The sequence below is a fragment of the Tamandua tetradactyla genome, chromosome 19 (assembly GCF_023851605.1).
Source record: "Tamandua tetradactyla isolate mTamTet1 chromosome 19, mTamTet1.pri, whole genome shotgun sequence".
In the NCBI taxonomy this organism is placed as follows: domain Eukaryota; kingdom Metazoa; phylum Chordata; class Mammalia; order Pilosa; family Myrmecophagidae; genus Tamandua; species Tamandua tetradactyla.
In genome coordinates, this window is record NC_135345.1 from 5,952,095 (window position 1) to 5,976,752 (window position 24,658).

Consider the following 24,658-nt stretch of genomic DNA (forward strand, 5'->3'; position numbering starts at 1 on the left):
CCGCCGTCTGTGTCCAGGAGCTCACAGGGTGGGAAGCTGGGTGCCGTCTCCTCGCAGAGCCCAGGCTCACGGGGGCCCCCTTCCCTCTGGGGTGCAGGGAGGGCAACGTGCCAGGGGACGCGCCCTGGCTGGGGCGAGAGCCGCCGGATCAGGCCGCGCGGTTAGTGGAATGGGCGCTTCATCCTGTGACATCTTCTCAGAGGCCGTCGGGGATGGATCAGGAACACAAAGCAGGCAGGTCCAGGTCTTCTCCGCGTTCCGGTGCACGTGGGCTCTGAGGATGGGCTCGGCAAAGCCACACGGAATCGGGGAGAGCTCAGCCCGTGTAGCTGCAGTCTTCACGAGCAGAGGGAATTCGGGCACAGCCCGAGAAGGCCGCAGGAGCCCCAGGGCGGAGGCCGAGCCGTGAGCCGAGGAAGCCGGACAGACGACTGCAGCAAGCCGCCCCAGACGTCGCAGGCGCTGGGGGAAAGCAGGGCCCGTGCAGAGCTGCCTTGAGGACTCAGCCTCCCAAACCTGAGCCAGCACATGCTTGGTGTGTAAGCCACCCAGTGTGGGCAATCTGTGGTAGCAACCCAGAGACAGAGGAAGAGACGGCGCTCCCACACCCTAAGTCTTATTTCAAGCATGTGCCCCCACTCCACCGAACCCCAGGCAGCTCTGTCTGCCCTGAGACCCAGCACCACCCGGATCCTCCTGCCCTCTGCAGACTGGAGGCTGGGGCTCAGGGAAGGGTGGGCCTGTGAGGGAGAGGGCCTCTCTTGTCATCCCAATCTCCCCCACCTGTGAAGTCCCCCCAATGGTGCCTGGCCCCGGGGGAGCTGAGCTGAGGTCCCAGCCCGCCCTCGGGCACAGGGCCCGCACCACACCTTCCTCTTCCGCACAGTCCCCTGGGGCCTCGTCTGTTGACCTTGGCATGCTTGGTTCTGCGGACGCCCCTGACCCCATCCCTCTGAGGAAACCCAACCACCATCCAGGACTGTTTCCTGGGTCTGGGAGCAGAGCTACCGCAACCTCACTGTAGGGTGGAAGGGCATGGCTGGGACAGCCACACGAAGGTGCCCAGTGCCCAGCAAGCACTAGCAGAGCGACGGCAGCCTCTGAGGCCCTGTGGAAACTATCCGCAAGACCCAACCCTACAGGGACACCTCAAGGGGCTTTAATGACCAGGCTAGGGTAGGGTAGGGAAGGGAGGGGCCAGGCCACAGAGGACATGATTTTCTTGAGTTCCTGGACTTGGGCGTGGCACTTCTCCTTTGCACTTCCGGCCTTGCTCTCTCCTGCCCTGGTGACCAACAAGCCGCAGGAGACATGGGGTTCTGACCCTCAGCTGGGGCACATGAGCCGTGTCCCACTGACCTTGCATCCTTGGCATCTGTTTGTACCATTTCCTCTCTAGAATCAAGCCCTGCAAGAGGCCCGCCCACCAGGACCCCCACTGCACAATCCAGGTCATCGAGACGTGTGATGACATAGCCTGTCCGAGCTCACACAGCCAGCCACAGGTCAGTTCTCAACCCTGGTGCTGGCTGCAGGGTCTGAACTCGTGTGAATGACCCACTTGCACACAGGGCAAAAAGTCCATAACTCAAGGGTTAGACAAAGATGGCAGCAGCAACCCTTTATAGCTAATGGGATTTAAATAGGAGGCCTCGGCCTGGTTTCAGACCTGGCTCTGCTGCTCTCACCAGGTACAACCACGGGCAAGTGTCTGCCTTCGCACTGTGCCTCAACGAGCTCATCTCTAAGATGGGGCAAGTAGTCAGAGAGGGCACAAGGCCAGCCCCAGGTGTTAGCTGGCACTACGATCCTTAGCACTGATGGCACCAACACCATCCCAATGCTGGTGTCACTACCAGTCATTACTTCACGGGGAAGAAACTGAGCTTTCCCTGAAAGTGCTATTAAGTAAGGCTGGTGGAGTTGATAGCCAACATGGCCAGCAGGCACATCCTGGGCAACAAGTTGGATGGACAGGAGAGGAGGCACCACACAGCACAAGCCTCAGCCACGCCACCTGTCGGCTGGCCCGCGGTCCAAGAGCACCTCTGGCCCTGCCGAGGACGGTGACCTCAGGAGCCCCGGAAGGCGGGGTGCCTGCCCTGGACAGGGGAAGACTTGGTCCAAAGTGCTTCCAAGTCAGTTACTGAAGTGTACTGACTTGGGAATGGCTCCCATGACTGGCCACTAAGATAAGGGCTAACATTATTGAGCGACTGCCACACACACAAGGCACTATTTTAAGCACTTGACATATATGAACTTTACCCAAGATCATAAAGCACATAGGCAACTGGGCCCCAGTTCAAAACGAAAAGTCTCCAATTAAGGTGTCAGGGCAGCTAAGTGGAGTGGGGACTGTTTGAAAAGGCAGGCCAGCCAGCCACCTGGGGAAGAGAATCAGGCTGAGAACTCAGACCTTGCTCCTTAAACACAACATGGGTTCTAGAAAAAACACAGGTGAGTATTTTTTTTACTCTTAAGGTGGAGAAAGCTTTTTAAAATATCCTTGCACGCTCCGGAAACACTTCTTTATAAACTCCACTCCTCTTCTGCCTGTAAACCACCATACTTGGGTGAAAGGCCAATACTAATCTGGAAAAAAAAAGAAATGCATGCCTCAAATCATCAAACTTGAGTATCAGCTTGCAGAATGATTAAAAAGGACATCCAATTTCAAAAGTAGGCCTAACTGATCCAGCTTTATACGCTGCTAATAACGTTGTTTTGATATGCAGAAGCAGGCTCGCCCAAGCCCAAACCTCCCTGCAGGAGCTACTGTGCAAGTACACAAGGAGACAGGTGTTCAGGGTGCTCCACGGAGAGGCTAACTGGGGCACCACGGTGGGGAAGGAATAGTCCAAATACCCACCAAGGAGCAGCCCATTAAATCTGCACGATGGGATAATACAGCCATGAAAATGATGATGAAACCCTCCAATTACTGAGATGAAAAAATGTCTGAGTTAAAAACTTATTTCTGAAGTTACAGAAGAACAACTGTAGTGCAATCCTTTAATTTCTCTTTCTCTGAATTGATATATATTCAGAGCACTGTCTGGAAAGGTGTCTGTACAAATATAAACAGTTGGGAAGCACAGATGTTTTCCTTCTCCTTTATATTTAAAAAACTATATTGCTTTATTTTTTCTGTTGGGGCACTTATGATGTTAGTATATACAGCTTTTTGTTTTCCGTAACAAGATAGAAAGGCCAGGCCTTGTCTGGGACCAGCAGCGCGGGGCTCCCTGAGAGCCGAGGGCAGCGGCTCCTGTGTGTGCAGGCTCTGCCCTCTTCTTCCAAGCCCAGCAGCAGCCTGGGCTTCTCAGCAACGCCTGTAGGAAGAACTAAACAATCTCATTTTGAAAAAGGTGACCGGGGCACTTCCCATCTTCAGCTGAGGCACACAAATTAGAGTCGGCCATGGTTCTTTGTAAAAGAATGTTCTGCTAGGATAAATAAAAACAAAAGCCTTTTCAAAAATTTTTATTTGGTGTTAACTCCACAAGAAAACAAAAAAATCAGTTACTCTGGTGTACGTGAAATCAGAACAATACAACCACGGGGAAAAAATATCTCAGCCCAGGAATGGAAAACTGATACTTCAGTGCTATGGCTATGCAATGCGCTTCATACCACAGTGCGTTTCAGCGTTTTGCCAACTTTTTTTTAAAAATGCTTGTCTTTGTGATCATTCATTCACACTAAAATCCACACTTCCACTGTTGCCGAAAGCCTCTGAGCTTCAGCCGCTTAATTATGAAAACAAATAAATACATCATCTGTTCATATCTGTGCCGGGTGGAGGGGTAACACCTTCTTGCCTGCTTGTAAGAAGGCCTGCACCCAGGCCCCTGGAGACCTCTCCTGATAAAAAGCAGCTGTCCAAAATCAACTGAGCTAAAGGTTGTGTCTGAAATATACTTATTTGGTCTCTGCTACATAAGCCAACGATTTCTAGGATAATCGTTGCTGTAGTGATTTCAGGAATTTACAACTCCCAATTCTTTTTTTGCCTTTGCTGTTAAATTATATTTCAGTGCAGATGCTAATCAACTTTTTAGGAAGCTCTAGAAGAAAGAAAAATACATAACAACTTATCTGAAGTCTGTAAATAAATAACAGTAACACAAAACTGTACACACACGCGCACACACACAAACCCACTTTTAAAGTGTCAAAATGTGCTGTATGAAAACAGACCCTACTATGTGGGGAGATGAAACCCAAGGGCCCCCACCGTGGGGACATCCAGAACCTGAATGACTTCTCAGCCTTTGATGTTTTTTTCCTGTTCTCAATTTAAAAAAGGCAACAAAACCCAAATGCTCAAAGCAAATCATGCATTTCAAAGCCAGCTCAGGTCCCAGCTAAGTAGCTGTACATACACTTATTGCCTGCCAAAATTCAGTGTGAAGCAGTCGAGTCCTCATCAGACTTCTCTATGCTTCCTGATGTTCCTGATGCTAAATTAATCTCACATATTAGTTTTTTTTTTTTTAATGAATTGGTTAAAAAGAAAAGCAATCTAAAAAAATGTTCAGATTTTGCAAATACAGCTAGTTCCTCCTAGCTTCAATCTGTTCCAGTGTGGGGGAACCTGTCAGAGGTGGTCACCACGCACGGCCCACCCCCAGCGAGGAGCACTGGCGGCCTGCAGAGCTGGTCTCACACAGCCACAGAGGACCCAGCAAAAGCCCAGGCAGGCTGGAGAATCGTGACCTCCCCTCCCCCCAACAACCCACCACACACATACACAGCTAGCCCAGAACACTCTCTCCCAACATAAATGAGATAGAAGCTACACTAAATTACAGCAACAAGAGCTGCAAGCTGGAGTAGCCAAAGATTTCTTTGGGGTGATGAGCTGACTTTTACTGCATGTCAAACATTTACAGTAATTTTGAGGTTTGGGGGTTTTGATTCAATGTAGGTCGCCAGAAAAGAACAATTTACAACTCAGGTCCTCACCATGTACCGTAAGAATCACCAGATAATGATGAATGGGTTTTTTTTTTTTTTTTGGTGTAAGTATAACTGCAGTATAAGAATGAGTTGGCGGGCATTCACCCCACTGTGCGTCACAGACCACCTCACACCCCAAATCCTTGGCCTCTTCAGCTAGCAAGAAATAGTATCTTCCACAATACTGCAGTGGAAAATCCTAAGAGAGAAAACATGGTCTTTTGTAAGTCTCCAAAAGCACACCTCTGTCGTTTCAACTTAAAATGTACATGAAAATTTTACTCAATGAAGACTGTGGACAAGTCACCCACATGTCTCTCTTGCCTTTGGAAAGGCACTGATCCATTGCAGAGGGAGGTGTTTACATCCCAGTTCTGGGTGAACAAAGCCTAAATATTCCAAAGCTAAAGTCTCTGAATAGCAGAAGTGGTTGTTGACACTGCAATGCTAACAAGGTAAGAGTGAATATGACTGCAGTTAAAAGGAAAAGAACTGCAGTTCAGATGCAAAAGGCAGTGATACTTCTAAGACAAGCACATGCACACCCATTCTTGAGTTGACAACACAATCTAATCTATTTCAAATAGCCAAGAATTTAACAGCTTGGGGGAAAAAAAAAACACCAAAACAAACAAACAAACAAAAAAACAACAAAAAAAAACCCCCCAAAAACAAAAACAAAAAACAACAAAACAGAAAGAAAACTTCAACAGGATAGCTGTCCTCAACCCTAAAATAAGCAAGAAGAGAAAGATAATTGCTGATCTGAGTCACTTAATTGAAGAAGAAACTTAAGTTGCTGTTTTAGATTGACAGGCCTCACCAAAGGATAAATTTTCATTGCAAATCATTTTAAATGCACTACTCTGCAGGTTCAGAGATGAGTTCGAGAAAAGAGCTCCTCTTCGCTGGGGTCCACCCACTCCCCCCCACCCTCCGAGCCCGTGTCTTCCGAGTCCGAGCTGGCGCTGGAGCAAATCTTTCTGCGGAAGCCATTGGATTTTGCTCCTGAATTTCTCTCTCCTGTACACCTTGCTTCATAAACAGAAGACACCTAAGATTTAAAGGAACAAGTTTTTAATAGATGATAAAAATAGTTCTTTTCTTCTTCCAAATGGGCAGGTGAGATAGATACACTTTATACACAGAGATTAAATAACAAATTGCTGATGTTTTCCTGTGAAGGGTTAAACGATGCAAAGACTGTTTTAGAGCAAAACATAACCACCTCTTCTCCCTGATCCATGAAGGACCCAAAATCCTAATTATATATGTTCAGTCATGTGGGGTAAAAAGGAAAGATAGAATAAAAATACTTATTTCATTTTTAACAAATCTTTGCATGTCCCTAGAGGTCAGGGACAGCTCTGATGCTATGGGGAATCTGATGTTGAGACAGACCTGGCATCCTCCTGGGGCTGGCACTGCAATAGGGAAGACCAACAAGGAAACCACCAGCAAAACTGCAGGTTGCAACAGTGGACCTAGCGATGCGATAGACGGTGTGGAGGCGCTTTAGACAGAAGGGCAAGGAAGTCTGCACTCTTGGAGGAGAGGCATCCTCGGCTGAACCCCGAAGGCTCCAAAGCGCGAGGCTTTGGGGCAGTGCTTCTTTGGGTCTTATCAGCATCTAGTCCTCTTTGTTGTGTGGGACTGTCAACCCCACCCCCACCCCTCAAGGATGGTCAGCATCTTCTGGCCCCAGGACACTCAATGCAAGTGATGAACGCCTCCTAGTCACAGGAACTAGCCATGCCCTTTAGCTCTTTTCCAAAGGGCAGCACTGTCACTGGTTGAGACCTGAGGTAGGAGCACAGAAAGACGACCATATCGAGTGAGGGGAGAGGTGAGGGACAGGAGATGAGAGAGGCAGACAGGGGCAAACACGTGGGGCCTTGGGAGCTGTGGCAGGGAATGTGGATTATCCAAGTGCAAAGGCAAAAGGACATCACGACTAAGGGTGTAGGTCCCAGAGTCAGACTGCTGAGGCCCATAGCTCAGCCCTGCCATAGGTGTGTGCCTGGGTGGTGTGACCTGATACATGGCTCTTAGTTTTTATGGGCCTCGGTTTCCTATTCTGTGAAATGGGGTTGATAATGTTACCTACCTCCATGGGCTGTTGTGAGGATTAAATGAGGTAGTACTTGCAAGGTCATTCTGACTTGCTATGTGGAGAGAAGACTGGAAAGGGACAAGAAGTGGAAGCAGGAAGATCAATTAAAAGGCTGTGCAGCTGACAGGACTGGATACAAAAACTCAGAAATGGACAGCACAATACTACCTAACCGTAATGTAATTATGTTAAAACACTGAATGAAGCTGCATGTGAGAATGATAGAGGGAGGAGGGCTGGGGACATAAATGAAATCAGAAAGAAAGATAGATGTTAAAGATCGAGATGGTATAATCTAGGAATGCCTAGAGTGTATTATAATAGTGAAATGTACAATGTACAAATTTTAAAAATGTTTTTGCATGAGAAAGAACAAAGGATTGTCATTATTGCAGGGTGCTGAAAAATAGATAACTAATACTTCAAAATGTCACATTATGTGTAAAACTAAAGCAAAAAATGTTTATTTGTTACAAAATTTAGATTTTGACTAGACAATTCCTAATATAACTCATGTAGATAGTGTGACTGAATGTCACAAGTACTTGGAATCTCAGGTAGCACATGAGATTTTGTTGGTTTGTCCAGAGTGATCCCCCGATGAATCCCAGAATGATTTGATCATTGACTGGAAAAGTATTTGCAAGCCCCCTTCGGGGAATGGTGAGAGTGGGGAGAAATTCAACTTCCCCAAGTTGAATTCTTGATATTCTCACAAGCAGTGTGGACAACCAAAGCTATAGGCTGAGCCCCCAGTCTTGGGGGTTGTTCACATGAAACTTTAAGTAGGTCAAGTCTACTTAAAATTTAGGCCTAAGAGTCACCCCCAAGAGAGCCTCTTTCGTTGCTCAGACGTTGCCTCTCTCTCCAGCCAATATGATGAGCAGTCTCACCACCCTCCCCCTCTCTGCGTGGGACATGACTCCCAGGGGTGTGGACCTTCCTGGCAACGTGGGACAAAGATCCTGGAGTGAGCTGAGACTCAGCATCAAGGGACTGAGAAAAACCCTAGAATGAGCTGAGAATTAACATCAAGACTGAGAGAACCTTCTCGACCAAAAGGGGGAAGAGTAAAATGAGACAAAGTGTCAATGGCTGAGAGATTCCAAACAGAGTTGAGAAGTTATCCTGGAGGTTATTCTTACGCATTAAGTAGATATCACCTTGTTCAAGATGTAGTGGAGAGGCTGGAGGGAATTGCCTGAAAATGTAGTGCTGTGTTCCAGTAGCCATGTTTCTTGATGATGATTGAACAATGATATAGCTTTCACAATGAGACTGTGTGAATGTGAAAACCTTATGTCTGAGGCTCCTTTTAGCTACTATATCAACAGAAGAGTTGAACATATGGAATAAAAATAAATAATAGGGGGAACAAATGTTAAAATAAATTCAGTTTGAAATAGTGGTAAATGAAAGCGAGGGATAAGGGGTATGGTACGTATAGCTTTTTTTTTTTCTCTATTATCATTTTATTTCTTTTTCTGTTGTCTTTTTATTTCTTTTTCTAAATCGATGCAAATGTACTAAGAAATGATGAATATGTAACTATGTGATGATATTAAGAATTACTGATTATATATGTAGAATGGAATGATTTCTAAATGTTTCGTTTGTTAATTTTTTAATTAATAAAAATAATAATAATAATATTATTTAATTTTAGTGGAAAAAAAAAAAAAGGCCGTGCAGCTGTCCAGATGAGGTGATAGTGGTCTGCGCTCAGTGGTAGCAATGGAGATGGGAGAGTGGGGGATTTGAAATGGCTGAGTGAAGGAATCATCAGGTTGGCTGACAGAGGGTGTGTGAGGAGAGCGGAAGAAAGCAATGAAGAATGGTTTCTAGGGGTGGGGCCTGAGGCTGGGGGGTGGCTGACGGGTCCCACTCACTCAAGTGGAAAGACTTGTGGGGGAGGACACACACACTCTGCTCTGACATGTCAGGGCTGCCAGGCCCATGGCAGCCGGACACAGACACCAATACTATAGGGTGCTGAAAGAAAACGCTTCCAGGACTTTAGCTGACACTCACAATCAACCCTGGGAAGAAAAGGAAGTTTCCTTAGTCACTCGCTCCTTCATTCATTGAGTCTGACAGAACGACTGCCAGCCTCACAGAGAAGGCTGAGACCAGATTAGACCAGGTACAAGCCCTGTACCTGCCTGCAGAAGCGCGGGGTCTAACAGGGAGAAAGATAGACAGAAACTGACTGCAGTCCACTCTGAAGGCTGTTACCTGAGTGACCCTGTGCAGGGTACAGTGAGGCCCTGAGAAGGGCTGGTCGGTGCCCCCAGAGGACTGGTCAAGCGGGAAAAAGTCCACTGGAAGGGCTCCCTTGTGGCACATTTTTGAGAAATGGAAAGGTACCCACCCACAGATTCTCAGGGCGTGGTGAGAGGGTCAGATCTGTATTTACAAAGTTCCTCTGGTGATGGTGACTGGAGAGACTGGGGGCGGGGGTGGGGTGGATTATTTTGGAAGCTTTTGCAGTAAATGGTTAAGGTGAGAGATGATGCGGACCCACACTGAAGGGCCAGATATGAGAAAGTTTAAATCCACAGAGCTTGGTGTGGTTCCTGGGAGGCAAGGGAGAAGGGTGCAAGCTAAGAGAACTCCCAGGTTTCTGCCAGAGTGACAAGGGGAAGTGGTGGCCGCTGTTAAGTTAATAGCAAGGAGGACAGTCCACTTACCCTATTAAAATCTAATAGTCGCTCTTCGTTACTGGGTATTTCTTTAACATCTGGATATTCTTCTATATCATTCTCTCCCTTGGCATTTGTATAACATTCTTAATCATTTTGAATGGAGAGGGAAAAGAGGGAAAGGGGGGAAATTCCATTAAGACAAAATTACGAAACATACAGTCTTGATTCACTTTTGGCTGAAAAGCTCGGTCAGTCAGCTCTCCCAACCCTCTGGAGATTGTATGTATCACTAAAAGCAGCTGTGGAGCCACGGTCACATGTCAGCCAGCCAGATGTGTGCAAGAAAAATGCTAGGCCAATTTACAAATTCTTATACTGGACTGTTTATTGAGTTTTTAAGATAGACCAGCATGACCATATGTTCCTGTTACTACACCATGAGACGTTCAACACATCTATGTTCACACCTACAGCGTGACAGGCCCTGGAGGAACAGGTTGAAGACTGACGAGGTCCAGGCTCTCAAGGACTAACAGGGTCCGAGGGAGACAGAGAATGTACAATGCAGGAACAGATGAGCAGGAGCATTTCAGACAGGAGGTAGTGCAATGAAGAAAACAAAACAGGGTGACAGGCTTGTTTGTTCCTCAACTTAGAAATATACTGAACTATGCAATTATTAAATCTGTGGAATAGGGAAAAGAAATGAAGCAAGTGGTTCAATAAGCAACTGCAATTAGAAGAAGTCAAATAAACCACTTATACCAATGGTTCTCAAGCTTGGTTGCATATTCAAATCACCAAAGGAGCTTTAAGCGAAGTACAGAATCCCAGGCTCCCTTCCACCTCCATCAGAGCTTCTGAGGTAAGGCCAAGGCATTAGCATTTTCAGAAATGCTCTCACAGGTGATTCTAACACGCAGCCAGGGCTGAGACCACTGGTCTTAATCTATTTGCCTTAACTCTATTCTGAGGCAGAGGCAGCAGTGAAGAGTGGAAAGGACTTGGGCAGGTCTGGATTGAGCGAGGCTTTGACGTTCATTGTGCATAAATCATTTAATATTTAATACCTCTGGGTATCTATTTCCTCAAAACTGGGATACCACTCCCCCATCCCACCCCCTATCCTACATGTCTACCCTGTGTATAAACCCAGACGGCAAGGCTGGTGCTCAATCCCTGCTGTGTCCTTTGGCCATAGGGTGGCAAGCTCTGCCAAAGGGAAGGTCACGTGTGCCTGCCCTGCTGGCCTGAAAATTTCACTAAGGCTGTGCTGGCCACAACAAAGGCTCTCCAGAACATTCAATTCTCTCTGATGGTTTCAGGGACTACAAGTCACAAATTTCAGGTTTGTGAAAATAATCCAGGTTATAGGATGAGACAGACTTTGGTCAGTTCCTGGTTCTGCTACTTACTTGCAATGCAATCTTGGGCCCATTTATGTAACCCCTGTGAGCCCCAGAGGGTCCCAGTGAATGAAAAGGGACACAGCGTGTGATGTCTCGTGGACAGCATGGTACTCAGTGACCTCTGTCACTGTTACAACAGGGCTTGGGCAGCCACTTTGGGACCACTGGGGAGGGTGCCATGCACTCAGACAGGGCTACAGGCTAACAGATAAGTACATCTCTACCTCAGCTTCCCTAAGCATATTCTGGCTCACCCTTCCCTCCTTACCCTGCCCTATCCGGCCATCACCTGTACTAGGTGATGTGGCTCAGTGGGAAAGCTGTGGCCCCTTGATGAGGACAAGTGCTCAGGAATCAGATCCAGCCCTACTACTTCCAGTCCCCTCGTCTTTTCTTCATGCTTTAGGACTTCTGTACATACAAAAGAATTTCTTTGTGTCACAGAGATTGAGAGCAGGGCAATGCTGAACTGCTGCCCCTATTAAAGACAAAGTAGACGTAGAGTTCTGACTGCATGCTGGGAGCTATACTAAGCTCTTCACTCTATGATTCCCTCAGAAAGGCAGTATCATTTTTGGCCTCGGTATACAAATAAGGAAAATGGAGGCATGGAAAAGTCCAAACCTCTGCCTAAGGTCAACAAGCTAAAGAGGCACTTGATTCCAACTCAGTTTTGGTTCCTGAGTCTGAGCTCTGAGCTGTCATCTATACTGTTACCCTATAGGACCCTTTCTTCATAAAATAATACATGCATTTACATGTTCAGACCTGAAGCCCAGAAGTTTTGGAGACAGCAGTGAAGGATGGACACCTTGCATACTGCAGTCTGCAAGACCCTGCGGGCTAAACTCCTTGCCACTCTGGTAGCCCTTACCATGCCCTGCACTGCCCACACTGCCATCGCCTCTCTGCCAAATATGCTCCTGTGCCAGCATGTGCTTCTGCCTGACACTTTCTCCCAGGTAGGCAAGCTGTCTACACAATTTGTGCCCTCCTTCCCTTTGGGCGTCTGCTCAAACATCACCTGACTGGGAAGGCAGACTCATGGCCTGTTTGTTTTCCTCTGCATTCCCAGTGCCTGGCACCGGGTAGGCAGGAAATAACTGTGTGTATGTGGGGTACACAGCACAGAACGAAGGGGACAGGGGTAGAGCTTGGGCTTTCCTGCTAGAGAGGTTCCCACACTACTCAAGGAGCCTGCGTGAGCTATCTTACTTGGAGACCCTGACTCCTTGCTTTATTGTAAACAGGGAACACTGGTACTCATCTGGTCCCAAGAGTACCAGGTCAGCCCCTAACCTGGGCCATTCAGACTTACTAATCTTTAGCAACATTAGAAGCTTTAGGAACCAAGAGGAGTCTATAGCTACTTCTGCTAAGTCAGTGAGTAGTTACCTGTTTCCTTGGCTAACTTTCTCCTGAAACAATATGTCCTCATAATATCACTGCAATGCCATACAAAAGACTGGTTACCATCATCTATTCATTGAGACTTTCTCTGTCTGCCAATTCATAGTAAAAAGAAAAAGATTTATGTACTAGCAATCATTTACCAGCACCTGCACGAAAGGCCTGTATGAATAACTAGGGACCTAGAACTAAGAGATGGAACTGGATTCTTTACTAACCAGTGATAGAAAACTGCATGAAGGGTACCAAGATGGTCTTTGACACATTAATGAAGCACAAATTCAGTGTATCTGAAAATCCAACCAAGCCCTCAGAGAGGAATGGGCCTTCCCTGCTGCTCAGGCCCTGTTCACCACCCTGTTCTCTCCTCCCAACTTCTGCTGCTCTCAGGCTCCAGACCCTACCTAATTGTATTTCCATTAACCACGTCTACATCTCAATGCTCACACTACCAGACAGGACACATTCAAAGGCAAGGCCTGTGCTTCCACTCCCTGACATCTACCTTGGCATCAAATACAGACAGCTGCTGCTGAGGACAATGCTCCTAGACTATAAGAGAGACAAGTTGGATTGGAGCCCAAACCTAATGGTTAACTTTATGATTTCGGACAAATTACTAACCTTGAGACTTTAAAAACCAGGGGCAACTGCTCATAGGCTTCTTTGAGGGTTATAGGAAAGAAAAGATCTAGAGCACCATGTAAATAATAAGGGATAACCAGACATCAGCTAACTGGTAGGGCGAGAGTAGTAACAGACCTTTAATAAGTGCTGTGAGCTAAAGCTGTTACCAGTGAGGACCCAACTCTACTCCTTCCTCCCTATGATCTTGCTAAACCTTTGGGTAGGAGGAAGGCAGGGTTTGGGGAGACCATCTGTGGTGACAGAGCAGAACAAAGCAAACAATCCCAATGAGGAAGCATCCCGGTCTTCGATGCTGATCGACAGAGGCCTGGCTAAAAGGGCAGGAGCCAAGGAGGTTCTCTGAGCCACTGGTGTGTGCAAGGCATTATGGGTAGCAAGAGGAGCCACTGGCCCCAAGTTCATTACAAATTATCTGGGAAGTCCCTGGTAGACACATGAAAGTGTAAATACACCCAAAAGATTTAAATAATCCTTCAGGACTCTGACTAGAGCAATTCAGAAATAAATGCTCAAGCAAACAGAAGCCCAGGAGATGCAACCTGGACAAGCTCAGCCTCTCCAGCTAATCCACTGAGGTGACTTCTTTTAGTATCCACTTTTCCCTGAATTTCCCTGAGAAATCCTAGCTTAGGATTTCTTACAGCTCCTGGGTTTGTCCACCTGGAAGGTTCCTCACCAAATATACCCTAAACTAAAAGCGTTTTCCTCATCAAATATGCTCTACCTTCTCTGTCTCCCATCTCAGCAACAACAATTCTCTCCACTGGGGCTCCCTGGACTCCCTCCTTGTTGCTCACCCCTTGTAGAAAACCATTCAACAAACCGCGGCATCCTCTATGAACCCCGACTCCCTCCTTGTTGCTCACCCCTTGTAGAAAACCATTCAACACACCGTGGCATCCTCTATGAATCTTCTTGACCCTGTTCCCTTTTATCTATGCCTCTATTACAGCCTTGGTGCAGGCCTTTCCTATACCACTCCCAGATCCTTGGCAAGAGCCCAAAAGCCCAGGCAGGGTCCCTTCAGTTTTTCAATTTCATTTCCACTCTGTTGCTAGAATTGCTCTGAAACACACTCCTGACCTTGACACCTCCCAGTCTAAAATCCTATGAACAGGTTTCTCTTCCTTCAGGTTAAAGGCTGCCTCTCTTAGCAGGGCTCACACACCTCCCTCCCCCTGCTAGCCTCCTGGGGGCCCCTGGCAGAGCTGACACTCCTTTCTTCGTTATGCAGCAGCAGCAGCACATATCCCAGCACAGCTGAGTGCTGCTTTTATGCCCTTGCAGGCCTTTCTCCCACATCGGTCTGCAGCTACGTTTAAAAGCAAGGTTGGGCTCCCATTCATTCCTAGTATATGACAAGTGCCAGCCACCTGGAAACCTCTTGGTCATTGTTTCTGGGATTAATTATTTGATATTCACAGCAGAAGAATTTAATGCTTTTAGTGAATCAGAGATCTGAATAAACAAACTAATACAGGTTTCCTTACCTTCACACTCGGATGCAGGAAAAAGAGGAGAATACAAGGCTTTTTCCCACCAGGTCTGCTTTTCTTGACTTCTATTCATTCCTTGTACATCAGCGCTCAACACAGGAAACTGTTCAGATTAGACCAAATAGGGAAAAATTTTACAAACTTTCAGGATAAAGGAAAAAATTCCAACACTATGAATTATGGAATATAAACCCAGGAAAAGATAAACATAAAAAAACCAATGTGCTCATAGCAAATTAAGGAAGTTTTTCTTAGGAAACACTTATACTGAATGCTGAATGAAAATTAAAAAAAAAACCCACTTCTTTCTGTGAATATATATCAACAAAATTGTATTTATAAAACAAAACCACACCTCTTACAAAGCAAAACGTTTAACAGGAAATATCCCCAAGTAACACAAATGATAGATTTCAGATGTGCAGAGAGATACGAGGGGGCTGCCCTGAGCCTCTGGTGGCATGAAGACCCTCTTCTACATCGCAAACCCAGGAGCGAGGAAAAGGAGAAATGGAATATCGTAAGTAGAACCACTGACCCACATGTCTCTTACTTAGATAAGGAACCTGAAGGAAGTTGAGATAAACCAAATCACAACATGAACAGCAATTCAATTTCAAAGTAAGAAACAGCCATCCCAATGAGACGAGGGAAAGACTCCTGAGGCCAGGAGAGGCGTGCTCCACACCTCACCATGGCTGCAGCCATGTGTCAGGGGCCCAGGCCTGGGAGAGAAACCCAGCTCCGAACCAAGGTTCCATCCTTTACTAATGGATACTGCAAGCTGCTGGACCACACCCACCTTCCTGCTGCCTTCTATGTAGCTAGGAGTCAACAGACAGCAGCTGTCAGTAGTTACCAAGAAGGAGTGTCTTTGAAGGCAACGAAAAGACTCGTGGTGCAGTGTATTCTCACCAAGTATGTGCTAGTCTGTGATGGCTAAGGCCACCCTCTTCTACACTATCCCTGTCCCAACAGCAGGCTCCCCTGGGGCAGGGCCTGGTCCTGGCATCTGCACACATCCCACTGCCCCTAATGTTATGCTCTCAATAGATATCCATTCAATGAATAGGCCTGGAAATGCTGCATAAACTTTTATTTTTTAAAAAGACATTTCAATATATGTTGAAGTTTAAAATCTGAATTTTGGGGGGAGCTAACAATCATAAATTCTCTAATAGAATTTTGTTTTGTTTGTTTTTCTAATAGGATTTTGTTATGTTTTTAACTGTAAATTACTTTGAGTCTAAAACCTTTTCCTTCAGTAATGTGTGTTTTTTAATCTTGTAAATAAATGAGAACACACACTTCAAATTCCCATTTGCATTTAGCAAGACTTTTCAGAAAAACTCTTAAAATAGAAACTAAAGAATTGTACTGTCTATCCAACCTGGTTACTTAACTTCACTATTTTCTCCTGCAGCTAATCCTCACCATAAAAATTAGCATTGCTATTAGACAGATGCCAAGGCCAAGGGAACTGATGAGACCGGGCTTAAGACAAATGCTGTTGGCAATCTGCCAGGACTACAGGTAATTCAGGGTGACTGACAGCACCTAGCATGCAATTCACAGTACAAAAAAACCTTACCTTCTCTTCTCGGCATACCTATTCTGTTAGAAGCTCACTAGATGCCATTAAGGGGATGCAAGGAAGGATTCCTTGACCAGAACTCTCTCCACCATCCCCAAAGCACTGCTGAAGAGAGATTGCATTTGGTGGTGATATGTTTTAACTTAAGAAAAAAAAAGTCTCCCTGGGTGAGTTGTGGAGTGATCAGTGTTTTATGAGTGTACTTTTTGCTGCTTATCTTTTAATCCTCTGTTGATACTCTGCAGGAATGGTGGTGAGAGTAAGAAAGGTGGAGAGAGTTCAGGAGAGGACACAGTCAGGAAAAGTAGGCACCACAGAGGGGTTTAGGTCAGTGTGAACCAAGAGGAGGGAAAAAAGCAGGAACCAGCCTGGAAGCTTCTTGAGGGCAGGGACCATGTCTTTATCTTTGCACATATTTAGGATCACAAACTCCTCCCACCCCCCCATTCCACCATATACCAAATCTCCCCACAGCAGTTATATTCTCAAATACTACACCACTTATAAAGTCTCACTAAACATTTCTAGTTGTGGGTGAAGAGGTGTTTGACCCCCTGCATCATTCTGGACTCTAAAAGCTGTCCTCTGGACACGATTTGCTACAGTCAATTCTCAGTTACTTGGGTCACAAAAGGCAAAGAAACCCTTCCACAAGTCTTATTCTTTGGAAAAGAAAAGAGGGAACGTAGATGAAGAGAAATGGTACAACGGAGACAAATCAAAGATAGTCAACTGCCAGTTCTAAGTTTTCCTTCATAGGTTATTACAGGCCTGAGCTCGTGTCCTTACCAGTCAAGCAGGGAAATCAAGCTACCACCTGCAGCCAACATGATATGGTGATAGGAGCCCTGGGAACAGGGCCTGGCACACAGTGGGCAGTGAGGCTGTGTACTATGCCACTGGGATGCCCCATCCCCTCTCCCATCCTCTGAGCTGTCCCTGGCTTCCCATACACTGAATTCCCCCACACAGCGTCTGCCAGACACAAAGGCCTTCTCTCTTGAAATGGATGGTAAATTCCTTCCAGATAGGGACTATGTTACATCTTCCGATACTTTTCTGTACTTCAAAGGGTTTGGCATTAAGGAGATGAACAAGTAGATGACAAAGGGAACATTCTGCCACAAATTCATGCACAGATACCTGAGACACACTTTGCTTCCTCTTTTCTATTTTGTGCTTCAGAAACCATGAGTTTAATTGTTCATAGCTCCTCTGCACACAAGACAAGTTGAAAGCTCCTGTATCTGTGCTTTTCCTTTTGCCTAGGTCACCTTCCTTCTCCTTCTTGCCCCTGGCCCCTCAAGCATATTCAGAGCCTTCCTCAACTCTTGAACACTGGGAAGGGCTTTCCCCTGGTTCCAACAGCACCTGTGTTCACCTCCACCAGTCCATCTACCATGTGACCTTAAACTGCATTTACCCAGACATCCCTAAATGATAAGGAACTGGCTGGGTAAACTGATGTACCATGAAATGTTATGCAAGAAAAAAAGAGAAGAGGGATTATAATAAATGGCATTTCAGTTAAAAAAAAAAAAGGAGGAAATAGATGTAAACAGGTCTAACTTATACATGCATAAAAAATACCCTGGAAATAGCTATCAAAATTCAACTTGTGGTTTCCTCTGGGAAGGGAGCTTCTCACTGTGAGCACACTCTCTGATTTATTACTTTTTAAAACTTTTTTACTGTGACATTGTAACACATATACAAAGAAAAGAAAGAAAAAGCAATAGTTTTCAAAGTACTCTTCGACAAGTAGTTATGGAACAGATTTTATAGTTTGTTATAGGGTACCATCCCATCATCTCAGATTTTTCCTTCTAGCTGCTCCAAAACACTGGAGGCTAGAAGTTATATCAACAGTGATTCACAGTCATACTCATTTGTTAAACGTTATTTTCTCTGTTATAACTCCTTCTCCTTTGATCCTTCCCCAGATCTATAGGGATCTTTGGGCAATGCCTGTTCCGACTTTTTCACATTAAGAAGGGGTGTCTACACTGAAGGACAGGGGAATGTAATTAGTTGATTATCTTGGAGAGGCTGGTCACTCTGGGTTTCAGGATTTATCTGGCCTAGGAAACCTCTGGAAATTACAGGTTCAAGGACAGCAAACTTAGGGCATGAAACTTTTACAGTGTCAGTTCAAGCTCCAGATGTTCTTAAGAATTAATGGGAGTGACGCTGGGTGGCAACCTGTAAATTTGAACCATATGAACAAATTGCCTATTTTGATGGAATTCTTCATGGGCAAAAACAATGTCTTATTTGCCCAAGGCACCTACCATATAGTGAGTGGCATGTAGCAAGTATTCAAATAAATGTCTGCTGAACTGTACCAAGGTTTTAAAAAGTATCCTAATTCTTTTCATGCTCCTGAGGACCAGCATACTAAAGAGAAATCCTGTATTTCCATCCACTAACTCTGAGATAGGGCAACTATTAACCTGTAAAAGTGGGCTTCCAGACTGCCCTCTGTAAAAACTGCCTTCACTCTGGAAAAGAAGGAAGAATAACCTCGACTGAGTACTGACTGGCCATATGAGAAGGTGGAGAGACACAGATTCTGGCCCCAAGCTGGCCTAAAATTGCATCACTTCTGGCCACTCTCTTAATCTCTCTGCACCTCAGATTAATCTATAACATGAGCTCCAACCTAGCCCTAAAATGCAATGAAACGGCAGAAGACAGTTCAGAGAACTCGATGCTAACTGTACCAACAAAATCTAGACTATCAGAGAACCCCAGCATATCCTCTGGGAATTTCATTGGTGACTAAGACCTTTCAAGAAAACCCAGAATTCTGCTAACACATAAACACATCAACACACTAGAAAGCGAAGGAATATGGTAGTGGTATGATGTAGAATCTTGCTCCTTTCCTCTTTTTCTTTCTTCCCAATCTGGAACCAAGTGAAATACAAAGTACATAAAGGAATATTTAAGGATGAAAAATGGGGCAATAAACAAGCAGATAAAGACTAACAACATAATTTTTTTTGGTAGCAGTTCAGATTTCAGTTTTTCAAAGGGATTAAATTCATGTTCCTCTAAAGATCTCTAGACAAACTGATTAGAGCAGGGATTCTCAGTTCACCCAGGGGCTTCCTACAACCGCAGGCACTCAGGCTCCACACCTAGGCACTCTGAAGTCATAAATAAGTAAGGCCTCGTCCCCATCCATAAGGAGCTTATAATCTAGTAGGAGAGAAAGTACAGCAGTAACTCATGAAAAATGGAAATGCAACTTAAAAAAAGGCATAAAACACAGGAAAATTAAAAGAGGAAAGGAATGAACTCTAGTGCTGGGGTGAGGAGGACAGGTAAGAAAACAAGAATCAGGAAAGTATCAGTGGAAGTGCTGGTATCTGAAGAAAGCCTCGTGGTGTGCTGGGATTTAAACGTGCAAAGGTGGGTGGAGTGTGCAGAAGGACAGATGGGGAAGGGCAACACTCATCTGCTGTCTGGCCACAGGTAGCAGGACTTCAAAACACCTCCAACTGTCTTTTTAATAAGCTGCTCCTGGAAGAAGGCCAGGTACCTCTGTATCAACAGCTGCAAAACGGGCAGGCCACTAGGCTTTTTTGGTAAAACAGGTCATTGCTTTATTTACTTTACAACAAATTTAGCCTCAAAATGCTTCTTATGAATACATTCAAGGGCCACAATAACTCCAATGAACAAAAACTATTAACAACCAATCTTTATTTGATAAGTTTAACATATAGTTCACAAAGCTTCAGGAATATGCACTATGTATAAAGCAAGGTTCGTCTATATAGGATCTGTAGAATCTACTTTGTTGTATTTGGATTGGAAGTTAATTTTCACCTGAACCACAAAGTATTTTATAGAACTCTATGCAGCTCTAACTTATTTATATGTAAAATAAAACTCTTAATAAACTGATCAATGTTTTAAAGACAATTAGATGGGCTTGCTACTTAAAGAAACCCTTTGATGCCACTTTCGAAGCCAAAGACCTCTTGAAGAGAAAGCAACCACTTCTTGGTCATCAACTTTGAAAGGTTAACTTGAAGCACAGTACATGTATATTAAGACAACACAAAGATTTACTTAAAATACCTTTTCTCTGCAGAAAACCTTTACTGCCCAGTTCAAAATTGATAAAAAGCATCAATTAATTTTAGATCATTAACTGTGCAATCATAAGTGTTAAGACATTTAAGATAATTTTCCCATCGCTGAAGCCTTTCATTGCATGGTATGACTTATTGGATTACAGTTGACCATATCCTTTCATCAGATACAAACACACAGAGACACATACCTCTTCTAGCTGTCCTGAGGAGACAGGATTATCTTCATAAGCAGGAAACTGACAACCTGCTTTACAACTGCAAAAATTATTGGTTTCTTCCTCGCATTGTGCCATTACTTTGCAATTTGCTTCTGAGCTTTCTAAATCTATTTCCAGAGATTCATTCATGCTACATTCCAAACACTGATTTTGCTTTCCTACTGGCAGAATCCCAGCTGATTCCTCCTGGGAATCTAGTGATGTCTGGGCACTTTTTTCCATTCCAGATTTTTTTAACCTGGGAAGGAATTTTCCAGACTCAAGCTCTGATTTTCCATAGTAATGGCCTTCTTTCTCCGCATCTTCTTCTAGAGGTTTGAGATCTGCCTGCGGATCTTCAAATACGTCAACCTGAGAAGGAATGGGAATATTTGCTTCATCCTTCTCAGATTCAAATTCTGATTCGCTTCCTCCTCCTGGGGAGAGTTCAGACGCTGAGATTGGGCGGAAGTGAGTCCTAGGAGAGATCCGAATAGCCCTGTATTGTGTTCTGTCAACACCACATATCCTAGGGTGAAAAACTTCACTGTCTGAATCAGAGCAGAGGATTGATTTAGGTTTAAAACTAGGGTTCAATGATGCAATCCCTTCAGGTTCAAATGAACATTCTACATGAAGAACCTGTGAAAATGGATTGCTTAAGTCAAAGGAAGAGAATGAATACTCGAGTCCAGGGTCTTCAACTTGAAAGTTACCACAAGCTCCTAGTAAGTCTTCATGGAAGATAAAAGAAAATCCCTTACTTAATCCATTTTCCCCACTCTTCGGCTGATCATTCTGTTCAAATGACATGAAAGGTTTCCATAACTGCCTGTGACCAGGAGCAAAGCTGTTTCCTGGGGTCATAAAGACATCGGTACCAGCTATTGTCACTACATCAGAAGCTGCACACTGTAATAGACTTCCTTTTGTGTGGCTGGGCGGTACAACTGCCCATTCCCCATCGCTATTAAAGGTTTTGAGTTCTCCATAAACTCCTCCAAGGATGAATGCATTTTCTTTATCTTGGGCTACATCCCAAGGTTTCGAAGGTGTGGTATAATCACCGCCATCCACCTTTGACAGCTCACTTGAAACGAATGCTCTCTTCTCCAGGTTCTCTTTCTGACCCTCCCATAGATGATATTCTGATCTCTGCACGGCTTTATTGGGCTCCTGGAGGGTTTCCATTTTAGCTTCAGTATCCAAACAGCAGCAGTAGTTATTTACATCTGTTGAAAACAATTCATTTTCAATTCTTTCTATTTCTACCATAGCTACAGAATTTCTATCTGCCATATTTGTCCAAATGTCTTTAATAACCCCTGAGCTGTAGCCGTCTCCATGTGGACTGCTTTCATTACACACTTGCGTAGTTTCAAAGTTTTTGTTTTCTGTTTTTTGTTCTAACTGAATACCACAGACAGATTCTAGTTTAGATTTTTGTTTGAAAACTAATGTAGGCATTTCTGCCGAAGTTCTACTGTTTTGCTGGCAAGTTTCATCTTGCAAAAAATCTAGAAGTTCTTCATCTACATAATTTGATGAGACTCTAGGAACTACATAATTAATATCTTCTGCATTAAACTGCGTAGATTCTTCAAATTGAATATTTAATGTCTCATTGTCTGAACGTGTTTCTTCTGAATGGGACCATGGACTACAAGTTCTTGTTGAAAGATTAGAACAGTGTTCATTTTCTTCAAAGGCACTATTTTTGGTCCATATTAGCAATCTAGATTGTGTTTTCCCAAGCACATTAGCACTATAATCTGTATTTTCATTTCCCAAGTTGAGTGTTTCAAAAGAAAATGGTAAAACAGAATTACTGCATTGCACTTCAAACACTGAAAAACAAGAGTTTATACCAGATCCTTCATTAATATCTGAAAAGAGCTCCTGATTGCCAGCAAGCAAGTGTGAATTAAGTATTGTGCCGTCTAAGACTGGAGAGAGTCTAACAGGAGAATCTCCTCCAAAACTCTCTCCATCGGCATCGCCAGAACTGGAAGAACAGCACTCCCAAAACTGAGCCAGATTGCCAAGGTCTTGCAGGAAGAAGCCTTCAGCACCCACAGAGCTCGTGGAATCTGTCCATATTGCACGTTCCCCTTGCAACTCCATTCCATCTAACACTATGCAACATTCTGCCTCAAAATCCGTTTTCTCTTTGCTTTTTTGTCGAATCATGTTCAAAATCCGACTTTCTCCTTGCATTGTTTCTGAGGCACCAGGATCCAACATGGATTGATCAATATCCACTTCATAGAAGTGTGTTAATTCTGACAGATGAATATCATCCAAATATTTATTGTCCTCTGGTAGAGAACATAATGAGGTCCCAGTGAGGTCAATATCCTCATTTATAACTGCAGGCATTTCTACAAAATGACCATCAATGAATGTACCTGCTGCGAGGTATGTTTTATGAATATTATTGTTGCTGATACAGAGACCATGCACTGATTCAGATAATTCTTCTACTGCCTCTGCTGTCAGATCACCTGTATCCTGCCTGTTTCGATATGTGGTCTCTAGTTTACTTTTTCTGCTCAAAGGAACAAAATATTCTGCAATGGGTTCAGTATACCACAATGGCTCCTCTTTATATTCTTTGTCATTCCTGCTCTCTGAGTACAAGTCTTTTCCTTCGGTGTTACCAGTATCTTTTCTCCCCACTTCTTTTAATGGCCTTTTACCTCGCTTGCAGAGCTGTTTGACAGATCCACTGCTGCTCCTGCTACTACTTCCAGCATGAACGGTCCTTTCAGTCTTTCCACCAGTCTTCAACGAAAGTCTGCTTGGTCCATTCCGCCCTTTTTTGCTGCGGATTTCTCGTGCCTTATGTCTTACTTTAACACACTTCATGGGTGCTTTTAACTCTCCCTGGTCACCACTGGAACTGGAGCCTGAGGACCAGGAACGAGGGCGGAGCTCTCCAGGTTTAGGTCGGATTTGCTTCTTGTACAAAGCAGGCTTTTCTTCGACTGTGCCATTACTGAGCCTGTTCTCCTTCTCATTTTTACTTTTGCTCTGGGTTTTCTCATGTACAGCAATGGACCCTTCGTTGCCTCTTTCCCTGATGACTTCACTTTCGCTGTTGCAGTCCTTGGAAGAGGATGTATCTGTGCTCGCTGGTGGGGCTGTGGATGATGAGGAAGAGCTGGAGGAAGAGCAGGCTTTAGGCTTATTCCACACAGTCAGGATTTCTTGCAGGCAAACTGGTTTCTCAGAGAGTGGTGGGAATGCTTCATAGTACCTGAAAATGGTACAGAGTTCAAAAGTGAGCACTTAATTGTGTTAGGTAAGAGTAAAACCACATTACCTATTACAAAAAAGGAGCATTTCATTTGAACACAGTAATGTTCATAATATCCATGATCTAACTCATCAATTATTTATAATACAGCTTAATATATACTTTAAATTAAAGTTAGTCCCATGCATTAAAAACCTTCATGATCACCGGTGTGATAAGCACTACAAGAATATTAAGAAAATATCCTGTCTTCAAAGTTTCAATTTCAATTAAGGAGCCGAAAATGACACATTTGAGTTATTTGACACATGAGACACATTGAGACTAATAGAAAGAATATAGTCTTTTGAGTAAGAAATACCTGAATTTGACTCTCAGCTCAATCACTTATTATGCTTGTGATTTTATGCTCAGTTATGTCTCAGTTTATTCCTTCAACTGTAAAGTGGTGATAATATGATTTACCTCACAAAGTCATTTTGAGTGTTGGAAATATATGTAGATGAAAAGCTGAATAACAAAGCAGTCAAGAGCATCAGCTCTGAAGCCAAACTCTGAGCTGAATCCCAGCTCTGCCACTTATTAGCTGTGTCATCTTAGGCCTGCTACTCAACCTCTCTGTGGCTCAGTTTCCCTGCCTACAAATAGGGATAACAGCAGTATCTAACAGAGTCATTGTTATGAGGATTCAAGGACTTCATATACAAAATTAGAACAGCACCTCCCTGAATAAGGCTATTTCACTGTCTGGCATTAAGTAGACTCTCAAAAATGGTAGGAATCATCATAACCTAGTGCACAAAGAGGATGCCA

General features: G+C 44.4%; 1 protein-coding gene across 1 annotated transcript in view; it reads right to left on the minus strand.

Annotated features, from left to right (window-relative positions):
• Positions 1-3,471: 3,471 nt before the first annotated feature.
• KIAA0232 (KIAA0232 ortholog) overlaps positions 3,472-24,658 on the minus strand; it is a 105,534-nt gene continuing 84,347 nt past the window's right edge. The window contains exons 6-9 of the mRNA XM_077137074.1: positions 20,578-23,845; positions 14,681-14,789; positions 9,769-9,866; positions 3,472-6,019 (exon numbers count right to left, since the gene is read on the minus strand). Coding sequence (XP_076993189.1) covers positions 5,840-6,019; positions 9,769-9,866; positions 14,681-14,789; positions 20,578-23,845 — 3,655 coding nt within the window. The 3' untranslated portion in view covers positions 3,472-5,839. The remainder of the gene's footprint in view (positions 6,020-9,768; positions 9,867-14,680; positions 14,790-20,577; positions 23,846-24,658) is intronic.